The sequence below is a fragment of the Mastigoproctus giganteus genome, chromosome 8, assembly GCF_048544385.1.
Source record: "Mastigoproctus giganteus isolate SK-2022 chromosome 8, ASM4854438v1, whole genome shotgun sequence".
Lineage (NCBI taxonomy): Eukaryota > Metazoa > Arthropoda > Arachnida > Uropygi > Thelyphonidae > Mastigoproctus > Mastigoproctus giganteus.
The window spans coordinates 73,809,998-73,836,884 of record NC_143582.1 but is presented as its reverse complement, the minus strand read 5'-3'; the positions used below and the strand labels follow the sequence as shown (position 1 = coordinate 73,836,884).

Genomic DNA, 26,887 nt, shown 5'->3' with positions numbered 1-26,887 from the left:
AAAAATCAAATATCAAAATCCGATTCAGCACCTGCTTTGCATCACCTCTTGTATCAGCAGTCTCATTTTGATCAATCAATCATTCTTTGCAAGACTTCCACTGTAATATCAAAATATTCGTGAACTGACTTCACAGCCTTTGTTCTAGAACTGCACCGGTTTTCAGACTCGGATTTGGCAACTCGGATTTGGTATGACATCTTCTAGCTTTTGCCAACGGAGAGTAGAACGTGAAAAGAATGAATAAAGTGACTCAATTGCACCAAAAAAAAAGTCACCATCAGTGCATAATGGGAGGCAGCACGCATTCCAGCCAAATTGAGAGAATGATTGTCACAGTTCACAAAAATAGCTTTGCTATGCTTTTCAATAATCCTCTGTTGAACACCACTTTTATAACCAGCCATAACTGCAGCATTGGCATAGCACTGAGAACCGACAGTGTTCAAATGGCATTTTGTCTTTTTCTAGTTATTCCAAAATCACTTTTACAATGCTTTCAGCATCCTTTTGTTTTAATTGGATAAATCCAAGGAAAGAGGTGAAGGCCCTGACGAATTTTACATGAATGTAAGATTCATCAGGGCCTTCACTTTCTTTTACATGAGTTGTTTTCTTCTGAAAATCAATATCAACATAACGAACTGTTTGTGCCATATGCTCTCGATGTGTTTTATCTGGAGCAGAATCAAACATGAGGCCAAAATATTTGGCATTGTGGATGCTCTGTAACAATTTCTGGCGAACTCTACTGTTCAGCCATCAGCTGAATAAATTCATTCTGCACTAAAAGAGATAAATATGATGTTGTTCCAAAGTGCTTTTTTACATTACTGAGATGTTCTTTCTTGACAGGATCAAAGTTTTCCAACAACTTTAGTAACCCAAGGAAATTTCCAATACTGCTTTCCTCTTCCTGTCTAAGTGATTCCTTGTGGCCACGCAATGGAAGGTTCTGAGTTGCTATAAATTTTATGCAATGGAGAATTCTGTAGAGAACATCTTTCCAACTTTGTTTTTCTGTTGCGATTTGCGCTTGAAGCTCTACGTCAATGATTCCTCTGTTCCATAAGAGATTCCTTCCAATGAGTGAAACAGTATCGATGATTTTTTGCATTTTCATGGGTGCTAAACCTTTCTGGTGCTTTCCAGTAATTGAACCCATTTTGCTGCTCCAACGAAGACTGTCAGTTTGAGAAAATAGCAAACGACAAAAACAAAAGGCTGCCTTTTTTCCTGAACAATAAACAAGCCAGGAGCGCCAAACTTCTTCTCCATATCCATTTCCCAACTTTTTTTTTAAACCATCTTTTATTCATTGATAGATTTTGTGGAAATAAAAGGCCCTTCACTATTTTTAAAATACTTCGAACCCAATCTGATCATTTCTGTCCTCAGTGCATCTGATAAAATGACTTCCTTTGATGTTTTATCAAACTCCAAGAAGACTGCATCATGATGACTGAATCGCATCTTGTATGGTCTGTGCTGTTTTTTCCTGCTCTTCACTGCTCAAAGTTTCAGTACATTCTGGCCTCTTGAAAGACACTTCTGGTTCTTGAAAGACATTTAATTCTCCTTCCGATATACTGGTGGGTTGGTCAACACTCATATGTGATGCAGTTACTGCTGATGAAGTACCAGCTTCTTGAGTTTCAAAAAATGACGTCATAAAACCACTTGACTTTTTAGCCTCTTGCATTTTCCTTTTCTTCCTGCTTTCTGCTCCACTCAGATTCTTTTTTGGTAATATTCGTTTCATAGTAAGACTTTCTGGAATAGAAAAAAAAAAAATGAAAAAAAAATTGTGTTATGACCGTAAGAGTAACACAACTATTTTGAGCCACAAAATAAACACACACTGGAAACAAAAATTAGGGAAAAACGCGAGAGTAAGGCAAAACATCAATACGACAGCGATGAATACCACACACACACACACACACACACACACACACACACACACACACACACACACACAGTAGATATAACAATTAAAGGATGCTACCATGCCTGCTGCTTCTCGTGCAGTCCCACCTTGGACGTATAAAGTTGTGCGACCTTTCATTCACAGCGTGGAGAAAACACGCCCTATCGCAACAGAATATACTGTACTGCAAATTCACGCCGCATTGAGAACCTAGCATGTACAGTACACGCTAATCTGTACGCACAGATCTAAAATTGACATTCATGTTGGTACAGTATTATTTCTTAACATTACCATAGCCAAGAAACTCTCTTTTGAATGTATCAGCTATACAGCAGAACTCTTCGCTATCCACATACCCTTAAATTTCACATTCCCAACAAATATTGCAGTGTTATTTATACAGACTCCATTAGTGCTATCTAAGCTATAGAGCAGAATAAAAATCATGATAACTACTTACTCATACAGATTTGAAATACCATGACCAAGTTAAATAAGAACAAACAACTACGTAGTTCTCTTTTGTTAGATACCTTGGTACGCTGAAATTTCTGGAACTGAACTTGCCGACCTAGCTGCCAAAACTGCTACAAATCTTATAGATCAGCATTTCCCAACCTTTTTTGACTCGCGAATCCCTTTCAACAAAATATTTTTATCGCGAACCACTAAGCCTTTCTCTGAATACTTCTGAAGTTTTATTATAAAATATTTCCAGTACTATGTTTTTATAAACGATAATGCGTAATAATAAAAATTATTATTAAGTACCTATACATAACATTGCCATATAATTTTTAAAAATTATAACTTCTGTTAAAAATTCTGTAATGGCAAGGTGTCAAGGTGTGTTTGTTTTTATTGCGGTCTCCAGGGTTCCCCTATATGCCGCTGTAATATCCAAAACGACATAAAGCCAAGACCGGCAAGTGTATGGCAGATGCCATTACAGAATTTTTAGTGCGAACCCCGGGTTTAGAACCGCTGCTATACCGATCTCAGATTACAAGTTAATTATAAAGAAGCAATTTCTTGAACAATGGCAACACATCTGGCAAAATTAAGTTGGTAACAAGCTATTTCGTATAAAGAAAGATCTCAAACCGTTACCTCAATATCCAAATAGGAGACCTTTTTTCAATTTCTGGGATAAAATCAGATAAATTTAAAATTACATTAAATTAAAAACACCGAATTTAAATAAATGCGTAATCTTTTGTTATTAAAACCCAAATCTCCTTCGAAGGGACCAAACTTTTCTTCTGCGAGACGTTTTCACTAGATGGATAATAATACTGAAATCTCAAATCTCAAACCCTTAATTTATAAGTTGATATGAGGGATTATTATCAATCGCGCATGTGCACAAAGCCCCATGAGTCCAAGTTATGTAGGGACGACGAATGTTAATAGAATGTTTTCGAATCTTTATTTCTACGGTCTCTGCTATAAGTAGCTCAGTAAAATTTCGCTGTATACTATACTAAGAACCTTCCTTTCATGAAATGAAAACGAATGGCCTTCATGTATCGCGTGGAAAGAAAGTTCTGAGGCTCCTGACTTGTGAGCCCTAACTGTAGCTTTATGTTGTTTCAGTCTTACGGAAAGCATATTCTTTGAAGAACCAATATATAGCGCACTAATAGTGTTGAAAAGAATGATATTTTTTATTGTATTCCATGTGGTGATTGTAATGCGCTATATATAGGTTCTTTATAAAATATGCTTTCCGTAAGACTGAAACAACATGAGGCTACAGTTAGGGCTCATAAGTCAGGGGTCTCAGAACTTTCTTTCATCGCGATACATGAAGGCCATTCGTTTTCATTTCGTGAAACGATGGTTCTTAGTATACAGCGAATTTCACTAAGCTACTCATAGCAGATACCGTAGAAATGAAGATTCTAGAACATTCTATTAACATTCGTCGTCCCTACATAATCTCGGACTTATGGGCCTTTGTGCACATGCGCGATTGACAGTAATCTCTCATATCAATGTATAAATTTAGGGAGGAACATTTGAGATTTCAGTATTATTATCCTTCTGTTGAAAATGTCTCGCAGACGAAAAGTTTGGTCTCTACGAAGGAGATTTGGGTTTTAATAATAAAAGATTACGCATTTTAAAATAAGGATTATTTTTGACGGAAATGTGTTCAGTCTTCTTTAGTGCGCGGGTTATCTGATGCTGGGGCTGGTTGATATCGGCGTGTTTTGGTGCTTGGAGGGTTCACGTACGGAAAGTACTGTATGAGCATATCGAGGTATTTTAGGTTATTTATTTATTTAAATTCGGTGTTTTTAGTTTAATGTAATTTTAATTTATCTTGATTTTATCCCGGAAATTGAAAAACGAGGGTTACCACAATATCCTATTTGGATATTGTGGTAACCCTCATATTTATTATTATAATTAAGAAAAGGGAGATAGATTGAGATTTTCATCTCTTAGTATTTCCATTTGGTTTCATTTTAGGAAGGACGCCAGTCTGTTGGAACGAGTGCAGAGAAGAGCAACAAGATTGGTGAAGGGAGAAAAAGGGTGCTCTTACTAGGAAAGGCTTCAATTTTGCAAATTTCAGCGTCTGGAGATCAGTCGCCTGCGAGGAGATCTGATTGGTCTTGAATGGATTGAATAAGCATTAGATGCAATGGATTGAGGATTGCTGATGGAATCTTTCCTCTTGCTCAGACTAAACACGAAGGGACATAAATTCAAATTGAGGAAGGCTGGTTGCAAGTTGGATGTGGAAATTTGCTTTCAGCCAGAGGGTGATTGATTGTCGAAACAATTTTCCATCTGATTTTGTAGAGGTGGGTATTTTGAATAAATTTGAGGAAGAACTAGATAAATTTTAAGAGGGGATGGACATGTGAAATGGGAAGCATTTTTTTTTTTTTTTTTGGCTGCTGTTTGCATAATTTGCCACCACCACCACTACTACGTTTCTCGTTCATTATTCGACGAAGATATTTGTCACTTTCATCAAAAGATATTTTTTCCTCTCAATCATCTTACCACATTTGGCTATTTATTTTGTCAAGAATTCTCTGATACAGTCTCTCGAATAACAGAGATCAAAATCGTCAACATTAGGTAAAATCACTCCCCATGTTTTCTTTCTTACTGTTCGAACGACTTCGGAAGCATCAGCAAACTATTTTTCTAATAGATGAACATGATACCCCTGTTGCTTTGTCGCTCTTAATAAAACATTATGATAATAATAATCCAGTAGAGACAATAATTAGATTTTTAATTACTAAGTAAGTTAAGATTAATTCGTAGCTTTCAGGCTAAACGAACCCCTTCTTCAGCAAGTGAATAAACGCATACAGAATACTAACAAAATACAGACGTTAGAGAAAAAATAAAATAAATACTAAATGAGTTGTGCGTACTCAGATGCGCACATGGTCGCGAGATTGTGCAAACATACATTCACCAGATCGATGTTCATTGTTGGTGCACAGGCGTGTATGGGATTGCTGCCAGCATTTGTCGAGTTTCAAAGCTTGATTCAAAATGGGGTGTAGCCTTGTACCCTTGCAGCGATTTAAGGCTTTTGGACAGCTCAGTATAATTAACGATTCTAGTCAAAGGCGGTGACGATAGTATTATTATCTTAAACCATTGAATTCAGTACTACAGGCTTATTTTTCTTCCTGTAAAGCATTTATTCTCTTCACATTTGTCCTCCTTCAAATTATAAATATTTACAATTTATAAAAATATAATTTATAAATATGTACAATAATTGTTCTGCTTGGCTGTTTTAGCGATTTTCCAAGGCTAAAGGGACAGTTAATTAGATTATTTCATTACAGTAGAACTACAGGAATTATTGGTATGCCCGAACCACTGCATTCGACATATCCATTCATTTCTCATGCAGCATTTCCTTTAATTTTCGTACTGGTTACTGTTACTTTCTTAATAAATCATTATTCAGTTGTTATGAAAGGATTTATTGTACGAGAGTATATCATGAACTATTTCGATTGTGTCTATCAAAGTTCTGAGACATGCATTTGTTCAAACACTGTATTAAATATTGGTGTAGATACACCATAGATAGCTCTTAAACGAAAACTACGATAGTAGTGTAAAGGCATCGTTTCAACTGTATCGCATATTGTGATCATACTTCACAATGAGGTAGTAGTAGTGGCATGTGATGCAAGAAAGCAAGTGTATGAGCTTATGCAGCATCAGCCAAAAAAAAAAATCACACCATTCCCTCCAAATGCCTGTCCAGTTCCTCCTTAAATTTATTCAACCTATCAACTTCCACAACGACAGATGGAAGTTTGTTCCAGCAATTAACCACCCGCTGGCTAAAGGCAAATATCCGCACATCTATTCTACATCTGTCTTTTCTTAATTTGAATTTATGCCCCCTTAGGTTCGTAATCTGAACAAGTGGAAGGATCCCATCAGAATTCAGCGTGCTCAACCCATTCAAGGCCTTATACACCTCAATCAGATCACCGCGCAGGTGCCTAGTCTCCAGCCACTGCAATTTGCAGAACTTAAGCCTCTCTTGGTAAGAGGATCCCTTCATTCCCCTCACCAATCTTGTTGCCTTTCTCTGTACACGCTCAAGTAAATCTACATCCTTCCTAAAATGAGGCCTCCAGACCTGTACGCAGTACTCAAGGCGTGGCCTGACCATTGCCTTATACAGAGGAACAATCACCTCCTTCTCCCTGCTAGCAAAATTCCTATATATCATTGACAAAACCCCATGACCTGCCCTGGCAGCCTGTCTATATTGCTCAGAAAACTTCATATCTGACTGCACAATTACTCCCAGGTCTTTTTCGTTTTCTACCACCTTAAGTGTAGTACCACACAGTTGGTACGTTTCTCTGGGATTACTTCTACCCATATGCAGTACTTTGCATTTGTCAAGGTTAAACTTCAGTAGCCACTTCTTAGCCCATCTGCCGAAATTATCTAGATCCTGTTGCAGTAGCACACTGCCATTACTGTCATTAACAACCCTGCCAACCTTTGTATCATCTGCAAACTTCGACATTAAGCCTGATATACCTTCATCAATATCATTGATAAATATACAAAACAACAGTGGACCTAACACCGAACCCTGTGGGACTCCACTAATAACATTAGTCCACGAAGAGCAGCACCCATTGATTACCACCCTCTGTCTTCTCCCACTTAACCATCCTTTTATCCATTGTAGCAACTTACCCTTAATACCATTCTGCTCCAATTTGTACAATAGTCTTCCATGCGCAACAGTGTCAAAAACTTTCCTGAAATCCAAATATATGATATCAAAATTATTTTTTGCATCCAGTTCCTTTGTAACCACATCATAATATCCTATCAAATTTGTCAGACAAGACTTTCCCTTAACAAACCCATGCTGTGTCTGAATTATTGCTGCAGTCTTATCCAGATGATCCTGCAATGCATCTTTAACCAGTGACTCCATTATTTTACCCGGAACAGAAGTTAAACTAACTGGTCTGTAATTACTCGTGTCACCCTTCGATCCCCCTTTGTGAATTGGGGATACATTTGCACATCTCCAGTCCGTGGGACCTCCCCTGAGTCCAAGGATGCTCTCATAATTATGGCTAAGGGTTTGCTTAGTTGCTTTGCCCCCTCCTTTAATATAACTGGATAGATCACATCCACCCCAGGTGCTTTTCTTATGTTTAACTTCAACAATTTCTCCTCCACTTTGCTTTCAGTGATTACAAAATCATTAAGTATCCTGCTACAATTTGATAACCTTCTGCCATTTTCAAACCGTAATAATTCCTCATGTGTGAATGTAGATGCAAAATACTCATTCAGTTTGTTTGCTATCTGAGCAGGATCATAAACAGTCGAACCATCGATGTCAAGTGGACCAATCAGATTCATCTCCTTCCTTTTAGAGTTTATATAAGTAAAGAAATCCTTGCTGTTTTTCTTAGCATCTTTTGCCAAGGATTTCTCGTAATCTGCCTTCGCCTGCCTAACCTCCTTTGTCACCTGATTACAGACTAGCTTATATCTGCCATAGGCGTCCGAGTCGCTTGATAATTTATATGCATCCCATGCATTTTTCTTCTCTGTTACGAGTCTCATTAGTTCATTAGATAACCATTTAGGCCTAAACCTTGAACAATATTTCTTAATAGGTATGAAACTTTTAGTAGCATCCACGATTAAAATTTGGTAACATCGTCAGTTTATCCCACTGTACAGAATTTAAAAACTGTCGGAGAGCACTGTACTCACCTTTACGGAAGCAAAAACCCCTTCCTTGACCCCTGATGGTAATTAAATCTTTAAGTAAATCCCACATCAGTACACTGTGATCACTGCTACCTAGTGGTTCCTTTATCTGCAAATTCTTAATACAAGAATGATCACTGCTGATAACCAGATCAAGAGTATTACTTTCTCTGGTTGCCTCTCGAACATTCTGCTGCAGAAAACAATCATCCAATAAATCCACAAAAGTCTGACTAGAGTGTGAGTGACCAACCCACAAGTTCCAGTCGATACCTGGGAAGTTAAAATCCTCCATTATAAGACATTCCGATTTACTAGCCCACTCTATTTCTCTGTACAATTGTTCATTGTACTCATTCGAGTCATTAGGGCCTATAACACACTCCTACTCTTATTTTTGCTTTCGCAGTGCTTATGTCACACCAAACTGACTCAACAGTGCACTGTTCATCTGTATCAACTGGATGCACTTCTTTTGATTTTATGTTTTTCTTAATTAACAGCATAACACCTCCTCCCTTTCTATCCTGTCTATCCTTTCTGTACACATTGTACTCCCCAAATTCCAGTTCAGCATTCCTTATATCTGTGTGACACCACGTCTCTGCTATCTCAACAATATCCGCCTTTGATGTCTTGACCAACACTTCAAATGGCGCCTCCGTAGCCAGGTGGGCAGGAGCGGCAGTGCGTAGCACACGCTTCTTGATTAGACCGGGGTTCGAGCCGTGACCACCAAATACGGTGGATGCGGAAAGGTCAGGGAATGACCACCGCATATCCTCGGAGCAATATGGCCTTAGTTGCTAATGCTCCTAAAAACCAAACAACAACAACAACACTTCAAATTCATCAAATTTATTTACTACACTTCTAGCATTGGTATACATGCAAGCATACATGCTCTTACTCCTATTCCTAGTTACCCTAACACATCCCATATACCCACCTATTTCAGGATGACTGCCATCCGTCCCTGAAACCCCCAACACCCCACGCTCCAGGTCGCTACTTATTCTAATAGAAGTTGTGCAAGAATCACCTTCACCTCTGCCTACAGCTACTGTTAAACTATTAGTCCTTGTATCCCCCCAAACTATCAGTTTTCCGACCCACCTAATACTGCCTCGATAGCATCAGCAAATATTCTTGCACCCTTTCTATTTAAGTGTATCCCATCCCTATAGAAGCAGTCTCTCCTGTTAACAAGTACAGTCCAGGCTGAAAAAAATTCTACCCCTTGAGCCTTGCAAATTCTTTCCAGGGCCGAATTGTTCGACAAGGCTCTCATCATATATTCCCTTCTATCGTGTCTGGGCAGAATTGCAGACACTTTCAAATTCAATCCTAATTCTCGGCTTTTGTTCAACAGTGACTTGTACTTGTTAAGTAATTCTGCCGGTCTCCTACTCCTAATATCATTAGTGCCAACGTGTACAACTATATCACCTTTTGTGCCCTTAAAAGATGATATCCGCTCTACAACGTCATCAACCTTTCCCCCTGGCAGACATACCCTGGGCCTGTTCCACCTATCCTTTTTACAAAGCATGTTTCCCGTTTCCCTGACAATAGAGTCTCCAACAACTACTAGTTCCTGAGGGACCAGCGCATTCTGCCTTGGGGATCGCCGCTGTGTTGCGTGATGACCAAGTGCAAGCTCTGGCGTTGATGTGGGCAGCTGAGAGCCTGATGGGCCCCTCAATTTAGATCTTTCGAGGGCATCCACCCTGTCCTTCAAACTCTCATATAGGCCCATAACAACGCTGAGTTGTCGCCTGATTTCCTCACATCGCGCACACACAAAGACATCCCCCATGGCAATATCATGTTTCGTTCCAGAGTTCGGCAAACATTTCACAAGTCGCACATTTTTTTAGGCTGTGATGCGTTGGAGAATCGCACCCCGTCAGTTCTCCCCCGAGTCACAGCACTCCTGCCACTTTGTGCCCGTTGCTTTGCTGCTCTAGTTTGGGGCATGATACTTTAAATTAATAAAATCAATAAATTAAATTAATTAAATGTCAATACTACGCTATCTAATAGAAACAGTGAAGCGTATTACTCTATAAATTATACGTTAGAGCTACCTAACTACCTCAGTTAAAAATTTGAATTCCCTACCACTATATACAAAAACAATGGCTGCAAGATTCGAACGAAATAACGGTTTTACGTATATTAAGTATTACGTATATGTACAAAAACTGTTTATCTAAATTAAAATAAAAATAACCAGCGTAACTATAACTATAAGACTACGTATTAAGTACAATATAAAATAACAATTATGTAAATAAAAAGGCAAATACTTATCGTTTTTTCGGAGCCTGCAACTGACAGCTGTAATTTTTAAAGAGTCAGCGCCCTCTTCAGAGTTACCATGTATCGCACTACCTCGAATGCCGTTAGATTGCATTTGGATTTTTTTATAGTTCAAACACTGTGAACAACCGCACGACTAGCCCGAATGAGATTACAATACTTTTTTTATTGTTAAACTTGCAAGGGCAATCCCATCGCGCCATCTGCGTTTAGTCGTTTATTATAATCGTTGGTACCATGTGTAAGCCTTTCGAAATGGTCGGTTCTAAAGGACAGTGTGTATGAGTTAAATTTTCTTTTAACTGGAGAAAAGGGAACACAAAAGAAGAATTGTTATAAGCAGCATTCGGCGGTGAAGCGTCTAGCCGTGATATACATGTGGACACGTGTTTTTTGTAATGGGCGGCACCTGGAACGTCAGTTCATCTACGCCTCCTATCTCTGTGAAGAACAGTACCACTGTAGAAGGGCCAGAAATAAGTAGTGTATGTTTGTGTGTGTGTTCTGTTGTTGTGACCGCTTGGCTACCCAGAAGCATCAGTCACCTGGATAGATGATTCTGGGTACTTGTCCACACCACGGGAAGGTGGACCAGTCCCAATGGAGCTCGCACTGTCTCAATTCGAGACTCTGACCCACCTGATGTTGGCAAAAGATGGGCCAGATTCCTCTGGGGGCCCACTCCAGAGGAGAGGGGAAAAAAAAAAAGATTTCCCGTGGTGTTAAAAAAAAATCAAATAAATAAAATAAAATAAATAGAAAAAAAATCAAATAAATAAAATAGCCGTGATATAATATTCCAATAGTTTTAGAAGTTTCAAAATGCCGAACATCATTGCTTTGTACTCATAAGTTAAAGTAGTGTTGTTGATATTTTTCGCTGAGAAGGATTATTCACATCTTTCGACTAAAGATGAACTTTAAGGTTGCATTATGTGAATCGATTAGTCTCTGCTGGAACATTGAAGGATGCATCATCAAGTTCTAAGCCAAAATTGATCATCTTTCATGATTAGTACCTCCTTTGTTGTTCCGAATTCTCATATCAAATTGATTTACACGACATAGATAAGTTCATATTTAGTTGAATGAGGTATAGATCACCGTTAGTACCTTCGTTAACGTGAATTTGTTAATCGCACATACTATCAAGGGCTTCTTAGCCCTTGCATAATTACAACCTCTTTACTCTTAACTCCTTATAATTACTTTCTTTTTCTCAGTGAAAGTGAATGTTCATTTAAAAGAATAATATTCGACAACAGAGAGGGCATTTTTACAAACACGACTGTAATACTGAGAGCCACTCTGAAAAAAAAAATATATATATAGTTTCAGCCGTGCTTCAATAAGTGATAGTACGAGTTGAAGATAAGACTGACCCTTCAGTCTTTTTATTAATTTTTAATTATGTTGAATCGGTTACATTCCAGTAGTGAATTAACGAGTAATTTCTATTAGATTTTACCGATTCACTCAGAGAACTTTATTTGTAAAAAGGCCTTCGTATGTTGATTCTATAATTTTATAATTACACTATCATTATACTCACCAGTGACTCCAACTAAAGCGCCTAAAATTCCGTTTACAATGTCTCCAACTGCAAATATCTTATTTTTTAGATAGCTAAGAAAGAAAGAAATAGTTACCCTTGTTATTTAGCTTATTCATTACAAATAACAGCATTTTATTACATTCATTACAAATAACAACAGATTTCCATCTTTTGTTGTGGAAGTTGATAGCCTAAATAAATTTAAGGCTGAGCTGGACAGGTATTTGGAACGAACGGAGGAGTGAAATCGGAGAGTTTTTTTTTTTTTTTTTTGGCTGATGCTGCATAAGCTTGCTTTCTTGCATCTTATGCCTATGCTAATTTATAAGACCACTCACTTAAAATTTTAATACCATGTTGAGGGAAATCGAGCAGCTTTCAAACTGGCAACAAGAGGCAGAAACTCGATTTGAAAAGTGTGGTTTAAAAAAGTTGATTCAATATTGCTAATCACAGTCTGTAAAATGTGTCAGGCTAAAGGTATTATTATTTAATAATATTCTTTGTTGAATAGAGACATACATTCTCCTTTCAAAAGTCATGGGATATTTGTAATTATAAACAACAGCATCTATTTATTTAAAGAAATGAAGAGCGTACTAATCCACTTTTGTTCGTAATAAACGCTTTAGTGCATTGTGAAAGACTTTCTACTAATTTTTGATAGAATTCGTGAGCTCTACTTACGAAGACTGTCTTGGCCTTGCCCAAATTCTGCGTTCCAGTTTATCACAGACATGTTTAATTGAGTTGATGTTGCTATGGCCACTGAAATGTTACGATGTTATTCTCTTCAATTCATGCTTTCACAATCATTGCTTTGTGTACATGGTAGGTTGTTGCACTGGAAGATGAAGGGGCCATTTCCGTAAAATTGCCGCAATGTAGGTCACACCGAATCAATAATCAATGGTGGATGCAGCATTCAGAATTCCATGCTCTGTCAGCAGTGAATCTAGTATGTACTAAGTGAAACAGTTCCAGACCATGACTCTGCCTCCTCTTCCTCACTTCATAGCTGGGACAACGCGCGCGCACCCTTCACGCAAGCACTTTCCCCCCAGGCATCCTGTACACCCTGACAGCAAAGGGTACATTTTGTTTTATCAAAGGCTACTGAACTTCAACAATTGTGCCAAACTTGGCATGCAAACACTCTCCAAAAGGAATGATCCGAAGTGCATGCAAATCAACAGTCAGATGAGTTTGCCGAGATATACACATGATTAAAATACTGGACCAGTCGAGCGGAAGCTTCGTCTGAATAAAAACGAACGTAGAGATTGTGGAGTTCAAAGCAAGGCTTGTGTAGCCCAGTTTACAGGCTTTCATCTCGCAGGAACCGGCTTCAGAGATCAAAGAGATTGTAGAGAATGCCGAGAGATCACGTTCGACATCGATATCATTAGCTCAGCGGCTTCGACAGAGAGCGAATTAACGGCTTTCGAGAGGCTGGGTGATCGCTTCATCGTGTAGCGGAACTTGTGAACCGTGACAATACTACGGTGCACAGATATTGGTAACAGTGACTGCTCGGCGAATGGGTAGTGAACCAAGACTTAGGACTACAGAAGGGAGGATTGTCTTATCCACACGTTTACGCCGCACCTACAGCCACGCTGGCTACCACCCAACAAACTGTGATATTTTCTGGCTATCACCCCATACCGATCGAACCATTGCACGTCGACTGGCAGATGGTGGCCGCCGTTCAGACCGACCATTGCGTCGGTTACCCCTGACTGCTGTCCATCGTGAACAGATCTGGAATGTTCACGTGCACGGGCCACCTGGAATACAGAGTGGCGTCAATTGGTCTTCAGCAGTGAATTCCGCTCCTTGAGGCCCAATGAGCGTTGCATACGCGTGTGGCGACGACGTGGAAGGTAATCATCCCAGAGCCATTGTTGAACGTCATACTGCACGCTCTGCTTGTGTTACAGTGCGAGGAGCGATCAGTTTTGATGGTCGGTCGTCGTTGATGTTCGTTAACGGCATTCTGACTGCTCACCGCTATGTTGCTGAGATTCTGGAATCCGTCGCTCTTCCCTTTCTTGCTGGTGTTCCTGAAGCCAATTTTTTTTTTTTTTTTTTTTTTTTGCAAGACAATGCCTGAATATATACTGCAAGGGTTTCCTCTGAATATGTTTGTGGTGTGGACTTAACGTGGGACCTGTCTTGGTCAGCCGGTCCTCTGGTTACTTCTCCATTGAGCATTTGTGGGCCATGACTGGATGCCATATACAGAGCTTCCACAGCCAGCACAGATCACGGATGTTCTGCGGGATCAGAAGCAAGAGACCTGGTGGGAAATACCGCCGGATGCTATTCGACACCTGTACGACTTAAGGCCGAGAAGCTTAGCTCAATGTATCTGTAACCGTGGTGGATGTATATATCATATTGTTGATCTGTCTCTTGTATGCATCGTTTTGTGTCATCAAATATCAACACACACACACGAGTTTCTGCAACTTTCATCATGTGCTCCTTAACTCCTTGGCTATTTATTCTGTGTGTATTCGTGTTCCTTCATGGTTCGATTTCAATGTCACAGACTGTATAAAACATTTCAGTTTTAAGGTTACAAGAGTAATTAAGGTCATACATCCAAGTATGTTATGCCTATAAATTGCTTGTGTTCTCTGACCGTTTTATGGACGACAACCTGAGTTTGCAAACATGCTACCCTCACTTGAGACCCATTAATTCGACCAATCTGGAAAATTCCAATTAAACTTCCTCTCGGCATTGACGGGATTCGCGCCCATTCTTTGTCGACGCCGGGTGAAGGAGGACGGTGATTTAACCACTATTTTAACCGCGAGGATACGTTATCCGTTTTTTTTTTTTTTTTTTTTTTTTTAATTTATTGTACTAGGCGGTTCTTGCCAACTCCGTAATACATTATCATATAGTTAATATCATATTAGAAAATGCAGATAATGACGTACAATCACTTGCAAACAAATTGTTATATTAGGGTCACCCATAATTCATTACATAAACCCGTATTTGTGTCTGTAAATTGCATATGTTCTCTGGTCGATTTGCCTGTTTTTCTGGACGAAAAAAAAACCCAGTTTCTGGGGGGGGGGGGAACTTTGCTATTTATGTCCGAGATCGACTAACTCATCCACAGAGTGAAAAAAAAGACCATTAAAGTTCCTCGCGTCATCGACGGGATTCGAACCCGAGCCTTTTCCACCCGATATGGGGAGGACTGTGACGATATCACTGTGCTACCTTGCTGAGACAATCACTTGCGGACATGTATGTAGAAAATGTAGAGAATAATGTACAATAACTTGCTTTATTTTCTTTTTTCTTTGTTGACGCATCGGCTTCTGTGGCCATAACGCACTTCCAAAGGTTTTTGCAGTACTCTGATCCAAGCCCTAGGCGGGATTCGAACCCGCGACTTTTGGGTTACCAGGCAAACACTTTACCCACCCGTCTAGCCCGGTCGGCACAATAACTTGCAAACAATATTAACAGACATTTTCAGACATCACTATCAATAGGCGCCAATAGACATTTTCCACATAACATCCGTGTGCTCATTGTTCCGTGCGCACGCACACACACGCATACTTGAATTAATTCTGAGCCAACCGCTAATATTACCTTTATAGGCTGAAATATTTGCATATTTTATGGTCACACAATTTCTTGCAATCAAAGTTATCACATGAATTTTGGTAGGACAGTTTCAAGTTAACTTCCTCTTTACAGTTATCCAGAGGAATCTTAACAAATAAATGGTTAAAAAAACAACAATAAAAACTATATTCTACACAAAATTAACACACGACACTACCAAATTTATTAGCAACAGGGTTTATAATGAAATAGTCAATGCAGCAAAGAATTCTGGAGTTCTATCTCAAAATCTTTGAGGATATTCAGGAGTGCTTGAAACATTTGTTGGGGGATTGTAAAAAGGCAGTCTTGCAGGAATAATCTTTAAATCCCAGTTCAAATTATCTGTCCGATGAGTTGAAAAAGTCAGCTGACTGAAAACTTTCTTAAAGGCAGAAATTTTATTGAAGTTGGAGCACAGAACAGGATGGCATTGTAGGGCTCTTTTTCTGGCCCACAAGTTTCTTGGATATTAGCATGGTCATGTTTAGCAGAGCATAGGTTAAGTCAGCAAGCGTTTTTCAAAACATAGGCTTCATTTTGCACCAATGTATAACGCAAGTTACTGCAGTTTTGATTTTGAGATTGTGTATGTAACTGACATTAGTCATTGATTGCCTTCAAAGAATCGGTATTCCAGACCCCAGAGTTATGTTATTATTATTATTGTTGCTCTCAAATATTTCTCCCTGATTGAATTGGGGGTTCTACTCCGTAACGGGTATTGCTACCAAGTACACAGGATGGTTGTTATGTATGGTGTTACTGTTGGTCGAGGAACTCTCTGACTGTCCTACATTATTGTTGCTCTTATATTATTTCTACCTGATTGAACTGGGGGTTCTACCCCGTAACGGGTATTGCTACCAAGTACACAGGATGGTTGTTATGTCTGGTGTTACTGTTGGTCGAGGAACTCTCTGATTATCCTACAGATGTTCAGGATTGCGACTTTCTGGAGTTCCTAGTAGGTGTTCTCTGGGAGAACTATCGTGGCTAGGCTAGTATGTAGGGTCTTTGGCACCATAACGGTGGTTGACACGATGATCGGGATGGCCGTTACTTGTTGCGTATGCTAGATCTCATTGATCTCCAGTCTTAGATTCGTGTACTTCTTGATTTTATCTTTATGGGTTTTCTGGAGGTTGCCAGTGTTGAGCACCGCTATGTCAATCAGTTAGGTAGCCTTTTCCTTCTTGTCGACAAGGGTTATGTCCAGTCTGTTGTGCGGGACTGTTTTGTCTGTTATTATGGCGTGATCCCAGTACAGATTGTGGCTAGTACTGCCTTTCTTTCTTTCTTTGATCAACTGGCATTTCCTTGCTAGCTTCTGATGTATTATCCTGGCTATTTATTATTATTATTATCATCCGGTTATTGATCAAAAACTGTGTATAGAAATTTATCTGTATCTGGATACTTATATCCATCGATACTTAATAAAAATTGATGAACAACCATATATAATTTTAAGCTTGCGTATATATACTATAGTTAATTAGTTAACTCACAAGAATTAAACTCTTGTTGGTAGCACAGTTGGCGTAATTACTGTCCTCCAAACACCTGGCGGAAAAGACCTGAGTTTGAATTTCGTCAATGACACGAGGAATTTTTAATGGGGGTTACATCACAATTTGGCAGAATTAGTCGGTCTCAGGCGATGGTAGCATGGTTTTTCGTCCAGCAAAAAGAAAATCGACCACAGAACACGTATTCACAGACATATTTTAAATGGCGCAATATCGCCTAAGTCGCTGATGCGTCTGAAACTAACAAGAATTAAACCATCTTTTGTATAGTCTATTATTAATCTTTTATGACTGGGTACTTTAGGGACTGCAGGGAAATTTCGGTAACGTATCTTATTACAGTAGAGATGTTTTCTGATTGTATCGTTGTCATGAGTTCGGCGAGTTTGGAGCTTTGACCCTCTGGCTATGGCCCTTGAAAGAAAAGTTACTGTGTAATATCATGCACAAGAACTTAGTGAACTGAGACTGAAGTAGTACAGATTAGGATGTAGTGAGGAACCTAGTTTCGAGGCCCCATTTGTTTCCTAGCAGAGCCTACTTACATTTCTGGTGATTTAAGACCCACTCGCAAAAATGTGTCTTCTTCTGTTTTCAGAACGTCAGGCTGAAGAAGCAAGAATACTCTCTGCATACGACTAGATGGTTATTAAAACTCTGGCATGTAGTTGGGATGCCAGTACGAACTGGTGATTGTATGATAATGGGACATTTAATATAGCACTTTGTGTCGTTAGGAAAAAGTAAGAAAAAGGATCAGCATCCATTGGCCGCATGAGAGCGGAAGGGTGAGAACACCGCGTTCGATCCTTCCTTGAAGATACAGCACTTCTCTGTACTTTCAAGGTAGCAGCATCAATCATCAAGCTACCTTTGTTACAATGAAAATTGCGCGATCTCATGTCAGCATATTACTACTAATCTCATTGTTAAGCCGAGTAATCATTACAGATTTCATAATTCTCGTGCAATAGTATATTTAATAATAATTCTCATACTGATGCGATCTGCACGTTTAAATGGGGTATTCAGATCTATAACGGAATGAAATACCTTGTTTTTATTCCATGTATGAGGGAAATACGATGGGACTATTGATGCTGGTCGACTGCATCAATAGTCCCAAAGTTTGGGGTTAGGGTTCTTTCATACAGGCAGGATGGCCGAATGGGGTAATGCATTCTGTTATATTGGGTAGTGAAATCCTACTGATAAAATATGTAGAATCCTGAATTTCTTTTGTTTTTATACCTGAGTATGAATAAAACTAGTATCTTCTTTCAGAGAGTGGTATCTTGCAGCTAGAACAATGACCACAAACTACTATGTACTCTTTTCTATCGTGTGGAAAATTTCCGGCCAGAGGTTTTATGCGCTTTTATCGAGCAAGAGTTAAATGGCTTTTTTTACCAGTAATTTGGTTTATTTATTTAGTTATACAGTTTACAAGCATGGCATGTACAAGTCTTGTGATTATTGTTGTAGGGTTTTAGGCGCATCAGCAACATATATATATATAATTTACCTGTTTGCCGGAGGAAGTAATTAAAGTCTAGCAAGAGTTTCCAGGAGAAAAACCATGAAATCGTTGTCTGAGATCGACCAACTTAGCCACGTTGTGATAAAAGCCCATAAAAATTCCTCGAACGTGATCTTCGGACCATTCCTGCACAATGCGGGCATTGTAATACGGGCCATTGTTTTGTTGAGAGTCCAGTGCCATATGGATACACGGTCACCATGTAGGGCTAATCTTGGTTTGAAACAATTCCAAACTTCGTGAGTTTAGCTTCCTCGGCGCATATTCTAAAACATCAAAATTTGGAAACGTTACCTCCAAAATGAAGCATAAGTTTTAGTCAGTTATATCAGTTAACTTTTGGCGAAGTGTAATCATGACATTTTAGTTTATTAAAATATTAAATTTTTGATAAGTTTTGCATTATTAATATTGTAATAATGCAAAAGATGCCTCCAATATTTCATCCGACACGAAAAACATTCATCTGCAATCATTCACGAACCATTTCGTGAATTCTTCTGAAATACTCGGTCTCTGAGACAAGAGCTCAGAGACAAAAATCACATGAATTTAAATTAGATGACATTGGAGGCCAAGCCAGTCTCTGCCTCACGTCAACAGTTATTAAAAATTTTCAGCCAATTCCTGTTTGAAAATTTTGACACAGGGTAGTTTGAAATAGTAAGATGAATAAAGTTGAATAAAAATTACCTTGTACGTTACAGTTATTCATGCAATTTTTCGTGTAAATCCGTGCATCCTTTCTAGACAGAACAATTTCAACAACGAGCAGTGTGTAATCTTGGATAATCTGTCTTTATTACATATGAGAAATGTAAGTGGACTTAGTGAATAAAAAAGTAGACACTCACGTTATTATGATGGCTACAAGGCCTCCACCAATTGAAGCATTGATCGTGTTGATAGCTGCCCTAGAACAAAAGTTAGGATACTTATTATTTTAGTTACTCATAAGTAATGGTAGAATTTGATATAATTTTGACTTGTAAGGAGCTGTTATTACCGTGTCTGAGAAATTTAAAGTAAAATTCATTTACTTTACTTAGGCCTGCCATAGGCGAGCGGTAAGTGAAAAAGTACAGTAGTACTACCACATGCTAGAATTTCTGCAACTGAAACATATCAAACCTCTGAGGAATTAGTAGTAGTGCAAATGATGCAAGAAAGCAAGCTTATATAGCATCAGAAAAAAAAAAAAATCACACACTTCACCCATCCATACCCTCTAAGAATTTGTCTAGTTCTTCCTTGAATTTATTCAGACCATCCACTTCCACAACAACAGATGGAAGCTTGTTCCAACAATCAACAACCGTTGGCTGAAGGAAAACTTCTGCACATCTATCCTGCAGCCATCCTACCTCAACGTAAATTTATGTTCCCCTCATATGTGTAGTCTCAGTAAGGGGAAGGATACCATTCACATCCAGCTTATTTAATACGTTCAAAACCTTATCTAACACCTCGATCAGATCTCCCCGCAGATGCCTAGTCTGCAGAAGCTGCAATTTGCAGAACTGAAGCCTTTCTAAGTTAGAGCATCCTTTTGTTCCCGTTACCAATCTGGGTGCCCTTCTCTGCACCCGTTCCAACAGATCTACATCCTTCCTAAAGTGCAGCCTCCAGACTTGTAAAACTACTTGCATCTGAGCAATTAATAAAAAAAAAAAAAAAAACCATTTTGTTTATACTCTGGAGTTTATCAATGAGAAGAATCATTAGGGGCAATCAGTGGTCATTTCGAAAACGAGTACCATATAGCACGTGGTATTTAATAACGTATATTGTTTAATTTGACTAATCGTTAGTTAACAACACCACTACCGGTCGTTTTACTGTGCGGTTTTCTTGACATGCCAATTCTTTACGTACTTAAGCGTCCCGGACAAAAAATTTAGTAAACTTTGCAATTTTTCAATTAATAATGTGCAACCTCTCCTTTACCACGAATAACTTCATGAATTATCCTTGGTAGGGATTCACCAAAACCCCTTAAATAGTTTATATCAATATTAGCCATTCTGAACAATTAAGCCTGTTATTAATTGAGTTTTGTGGGTGCTGCTGTTATGTTTTAAATTCTTTTCAAGTTAGTTCCATATGTTCTTTGTAGGATTTAAATCTGTTGACTTGGCTGGCCAATTTAAATGCCCTAATATTCCCTCGTTTGGTTCGTGCCAGTGTAAAACAGTTGACGTCATGCGAACCAGACTGTTATCATCTTGGAATCACAATCATTAGTGTCCTTCAAATGTTCAGCAAAAGGAAAATCCGGATCATCCAGAATATTTGTATAGCCAGCCTGAATCATCCTAGTTGGTATTTCAAGTAGAGTACCCAGTTCATAATAGTTAAAACATCCACGAAGCATCACTGACCCACCACCACCACCACCTCGTACGACACCTTGCACACGGTCTGGATGAATTGCCTCATTGCTTCTCCTGTGAACTCTGTGCCTAGCATAATTTTTGCATAGATTATATGCAAAATCAGAATTCGTTAGACCACACATCACAGCTTTTCAATTATCATTATCAACAGTCCAGTTTTTATGCCTTTTAATCCATATTAGCCGGGTTTTTTTTAGGTGCATCTGTTATCATTGGTCTTTTTTCGAGGGACTCTACTCCAGATATCCATGTTATGCAATTTTCTTCGCAATATTCTCTGAGAAATCGGCTGATGGTATCCTTGGTTAACTGTTTGCAGCGATTGTACTTTTGAAATCTTTTTTGTTATACTAGACGCGATAAACATCGCCGATCACGCATCAATTAGCACAGACTTTCAATTACAATTATTGTAATTGTAATTGAAACTATTGAATGGTCAGTCTGACTTCAGTGGTATAAAGAAATGATGAAGAAAATCGTGGAGGAAACGATAAAGAGTACCTTACAAGATCATTGAGACAAAAATGGTATTCTGAAGGAAATGCAACATGGTTTCGTAAAGGGAAAAAATCATGGTTAACCAACCTGGTTAGCTATTTTGAGAGAGTCAATTATGAACTGAATGTAGGAAATAATTTCGACACTGTTTATTTAGATTTCAGCAAAGCATTTCACTCAGTTTCGCATAAGAGGTTTACTTTTTAAGTTGGATATGTTGGAATCACAGGGAAGATCCTTAGATGGATTGCAGAGCAGGAAGTCCGAACCAGTTGAAGCATAAAATCGTGGTCGCATAATGATTTTATTTTATGCTTCATCTTCTTCAGACTTACGTAATATCCACAAACATCAGAAAACGAGTGTGGAGATATTTGTTCCTTCATTTGGTAGTCATAGTAAACTGTCAAAAAAATATGTATATACATATACACACGAATACTTCAATATTAGTACGCTGTAACGTAGTGCATAAAAGCTACAGCTTCCACCAAAATATTGATGCTAGAGAAAAAGCAATGGCACCGTTTTATTCAACACGCAAAATACATATAAGAAATAGCTAAATATAAACAACTATTTTGTTCCATAGTGGAGTTTTAGCTTTCATATTTTAATATTTCACCCAAGAAAAAGGCCTTTAGTGTCCAGGAGAAAATATTCGGAATAATTACCTGTAATTTAATTCTTCCATAAAAACTTTTAATTTGCCATATGAAATAAGCCAACTAATGACTGAAGGTATCACCGACAATTTCTTATCTCCCCCAACTATATCCGTTCTTAACAGGTTGTGATATATGAATATTAATTTCTTTAGACAATAAAAATTTATAAAATTGAATATCGACATTGAAGTTAAAATATTTTTGCTGGAAAAGTAAAGAAATTTTTTGAGATCAAGATGAATCCCATATAATCATTCTGTCCGAGACAAGAAAACATTTAGCACTGCTTTGATTTTCTCTTTTTTTCCGAAGTAAGGCAGTCGGGAAAAATTATTTACTTTAACTTACTGTTTGTTAAGGACCGGACAAAACATAGAAAATATGTACATGGAATAAGTTTATTAAATATAACAAATTAATCATAGTGTAAATATAAGATCCAGTGGATAACTTACCTCCCAGAGTAATGCCATTTGCTGTTGGTGATACCAAAGCTACTGCCTGTGTTGAACACCAACCAACCCCACCTGCAAGATTTAGAAAACCATGGATTTCAAAATACTTTTTATTTTGAAGAATCTGGTGCTATAATTTAGATTCCCATCTCAAATTTTCAGTAAAATTTAAGTAAAGAATATAATCATTCTAACCGAGACAAGAAAACTTTTAATTTTTTTTCCTTTTTTTTTTTTTCTCGAAGTGAAGCAGTTGGGAAAAATTAAGTAAAGAAGCCATTTTAAAATAATTTATACAAAGTACAAAGTGTGTTGAGGGTTAAACGGCACCAGGAATTTCTCCCATCTTCGCGAGTGTTCGCTGTATCGAGGGACAGTACTCTGTCAAGACCAGAGATTTAAGTGTGTGGATCATGTGTTGTGTGCAGTATGTTGTGCCTATTGTTCTTCTGGCCTATTGGCCGTCGAGCCCCTGATGGGATCCGACGTTGTCCGTACTATGCCAAAGAGGAGGCTGGCCAGGTGTACCTTGTAATTTATTATACTCTGTCAGGTCCCGCCGCGGGCAATAATTTTGGTGTTAATTTAAATTTGGATGTGTGGGGTTTCGCGGTGTATAGTCAAGAGAAAGGTAGGGAGCCTGAAGGCTGGGGGGAAGAAAGAGAAGTAAGGGGCCGATAGGGTAGATGGCCCGTGCAGTCAGTGGGGCATGCCCATGTCCCACCAGAGGGAAAGAGGGGGTGGCAGAAGGAGGAGAAGACAGCGAGCCGTCTCTACCCCCCGCCAAGGAATAGGCGTGAAAGCAGGCTGGTCAAGGTTACCAGCCCAGATCGCCATATGGCTAGGTGGCAGCAATGTGCTGCAGTCATTTCTCTGAGTCCTTGCATGGGAGTCTTGTTGTCTTGATTAGGTTGTCAAATGCCTGTGCTGGACGCGTTTGTCACAGTGTGTGTGTGTTTTTTTTTTTTTTAGTTGGTCACGTACAGGTCAGGTCCAGTTATCTTATATATTATATATAAGTTATCTTATCCATGTCATGTTCATGTGTTGGATGAGATTGTCACTTCAGGTGGATACAGCTCTCGGTTGTCATAGAGATTATCACTTCAGGGAGACTCAGTTATGATGTTTAATTCCATGGTTGTTTCACCCTGGTCATGACCAGTTCATCATCTGGTTATGTTTCCGTTGTTCTGTAGACTTTCTGCTGGTCTGCACGGCATGGTTTACTGCAGTGGCTGAGGCTGTGGGAGCGTCCTTCTTGTGAAGAGGTCCTGGGCCAGCTGCGCGAACGCCTTGTATGTGTCGACTTCAGTTATGGCGAGGTCTTCTTGATTACGGAGGTTAAGATGTGTTCTAGTGATGAACCTGCAATAAAGGACCTCATATAGTGGGCAACTATACATTAGGTGCTTTCACGTTCATCACAGAGGCAAAACGGCGTATCACTCAGTCCAAATCCTTTTAGTTTGTCTTTAATGGCCCCGTGTCCTGTCAGCAGATAGGTGGTGTAGAGTCCTGGTGAGAGCCACAGTGGATAATCCGGATATACCAGCCGTATGTTGGGTAGAAATTTTCTGGTAATTGCACCTTTGCTGGAGGTCTCCCAGCAGGCCTGCCAAGTTTGTTGGAGGTAAGCGGAGAGACGGTTCCTTTCTAGTTTGGGATCATTTGACAGATCTATGGTGTAGTCGAGGCATGTTGCCGTTCTGCCTTTGGTCAGTTGATAGAGTAGCCCATGCTTAACAATCTCCAGGTCCAGAGGGAGGGAGGGAGGGATCCGTTAGGGCCTGGAGTGCGTGGTTACGTACAGTGTACCATGCTCTCGAGATGGTTATGAGTATGTGTCGCTGCGTAGTCTCCAGTTTTTTCCGGTTCACTGCAGTGGTGGCCTTGCTTTACCATATTCCAGCAGCATATGTAATCGCTGACAGGAAAATAGCTCTATAATAGAGGCTGAGGTTTTTCTCCTCAAACCCCATTCCTTGGGTGTGATTCGCGAAAAAAGCGCGGAGTGTCCTCTAATTTTCTTCCGTAAGTGCACTATATGTGGTGTAAAGCTCAGGTTCTTGTCTAGTACGACTCCAAGGTGCTTTAATTCGGTGGTAAGCTTAACTGTGTTACATTGTATCTTGATTTGAGGGGGTCGTCTGGTATCTAGGGTTCCTCTTAATAAAATGGATCTTGTCTTTGAGGATGAGATCTTCAAATTATTGCTGTTAGCCCAGTTCTCTATAGTTTCTATAGCTCTGCAAAGTATATTTGTATGTTACTGGCGGTGTCCAAGGTTTCCCCTAGCTCTGTTGGCGGTGTTCTCCAGTGGCGCCCAAGACCCCCCCCCCCAGGCAGCATCAGAACCAAATCATCCGCATAGGCTAGGGGACGACGTCGCCGAGTTCCAGGTTCAAAAAGCCGTCTAAAACCAGTTTCCATAGGAGTGGACCCAGGATTGAGCCCTGTGGGCATCCTCTGAATACTTGTCTTGTTACTGAAGAATATGGTACTCTGACTATCACGAACCTATTTGACAGGTAGGATTTTATGACTTGATAGATTTGATGGTAGGTTGGCCTTCTTTCCGGAGTCGGGCCAGGACGCTTGGCCACCATAAAGTGTCAAACGCCCCGGTAAAGTCTATTGCTATGACCAGAAAGTATTTCTGATCTGAGGTAGTTGCAGCATCAGTAATATTTTCTAGGATATCCACAGTTGAGCATCCCTTCTTAAATCCATATTGTTGGGGTGACTGCAGGCCGGCTGCAGTGTAGTGGATTCCTATTCTGTTTCTTAATAGCTTTTCAAAGAGCTTGCTCAGAACTGATAAGAGTGCTATGGGTCTGTACGACCCCGGAAGGTCCAGTTGTTCGTTGGGACTTTTGGGGATGAGGCACAAGTTTGCAGTTTTCCAGGCCTGGGGGAACAGGCCTTCTTTGAGGCAGTGGTTGAATAGGTTAAGAAGCACTTCTGGAATGGTTTTGACGGCTTTCTTGACAATATCCGTCTCCAAAAGATCAGAGCCAGGAGACTTATTTTTGTTTCTAATCCTCATGGCAGCTGTTTCCAGTTCAAGTTTGGTGAAAGGTTCTTCTGTTGCAGTCGTCAGTAGATTTCATTGTCTGCACAGAGGGTTATAATAGTTTATACAGCAGGACAGTATTTATCAGAACTACTCAAGGAACAAGTAGATAGGGTTGTCCCTGTGCGCTCTCTGCATAAGTTTGTTTTGCACCGCTTAATATATTTTGGTGGCAAAGCAAATTTAATTTACAGCTAATAAGATGAATAGACTTGCTTTGTTTATTGACATTAGGTGGCAAAGCCAAAAATCTGAAGCATTTTTTGTCTTTTAAAAGCAATAATGCTTTTATTTTGCTTTCTCACCGGAGCACCTAAGGCTCTGAGGTATCAATGTATCGGTAAATTGCTTGTATTCTATGGCCAGTTTACTTGTTTTTGCTGATAAAAATATCTAAATTTCCTGGAGGGGACATGCAGCCCAAGACTGATTAACTTGTCCACGATGTAAAAGAAACCTATAAAATCGCTTCCGTTTCTGACGGAATTGGAATCTTGCACTGCCTTAATGTACAATACAACGACCAGACTACCTTAACGGCATTCATAGCAGCACTGATAACATCACAGCGACAGTTCTACGCTCTCTTGGGTAGCACAGTTGGTAGAATCGTCGTCCTCCCCACATCAGGTGGAAAAGACCTGAGTTCGAGCTTCATCGATGACGTGAGGAATATTTATGGGCCTTTTTCACAACGTGGCTCAGCTAGTCGGTCTCAGGTGAGGGTAGGATATTTTTCTCCCGGAAACGCGGGTTCTTCGTCCAGAAAACAGAAAATCGACCACAGAAGACACGTAATTTACAGAGCAATATGACCTTAATCGCTGATGCCACTAAAATCTTACTACAACAACAGTTCTACAACCGTTTTAAGCATATCGGAAATGGAGGAAACCAGCGAAGGTCAGAACCCTTGCTCTGAACTTTCAGTGACCAACCAAACTCCGATTAACACACAGTCCCTCAACGATTAACACACAGTCCCTCGAAGCACTCTGATGAA

At 39.4% G+C, this 26,887-nt stretch overlaps 1 protein-coding gene across 1 annotated transcript in view; it reads right to left on the bottom strand.

The window, feature by feature from the left end:
- Window positions 1–26,887, bottom strand: part of LOC150081633 (putative ammonium transporter 3) — a 56,150-nt gene that overhangs the window by 21,083 nt on the left and 8,180 nt on the right. Inside the window, exons 3-5 of the mRNA XM_090380271.1 lie at window positions 22,809–22,880; window positions 19,643–19,702; window positions 12,072–12,145 (exon numbers count right to left, since the gene is read on the bottom strand). Of these exons, the coding sequence (XP_090236397.1) occupies window positions 12,072–12,145; window positions 19,643–19,702; window positions 22,809–22,880 (206 nt within the window). The remainder of the gene's footprint in view (window positions 1–12,071; window positions 12,146–19,642; window positions 19,703–22,808; window positions 22,881–26,887) is intronic.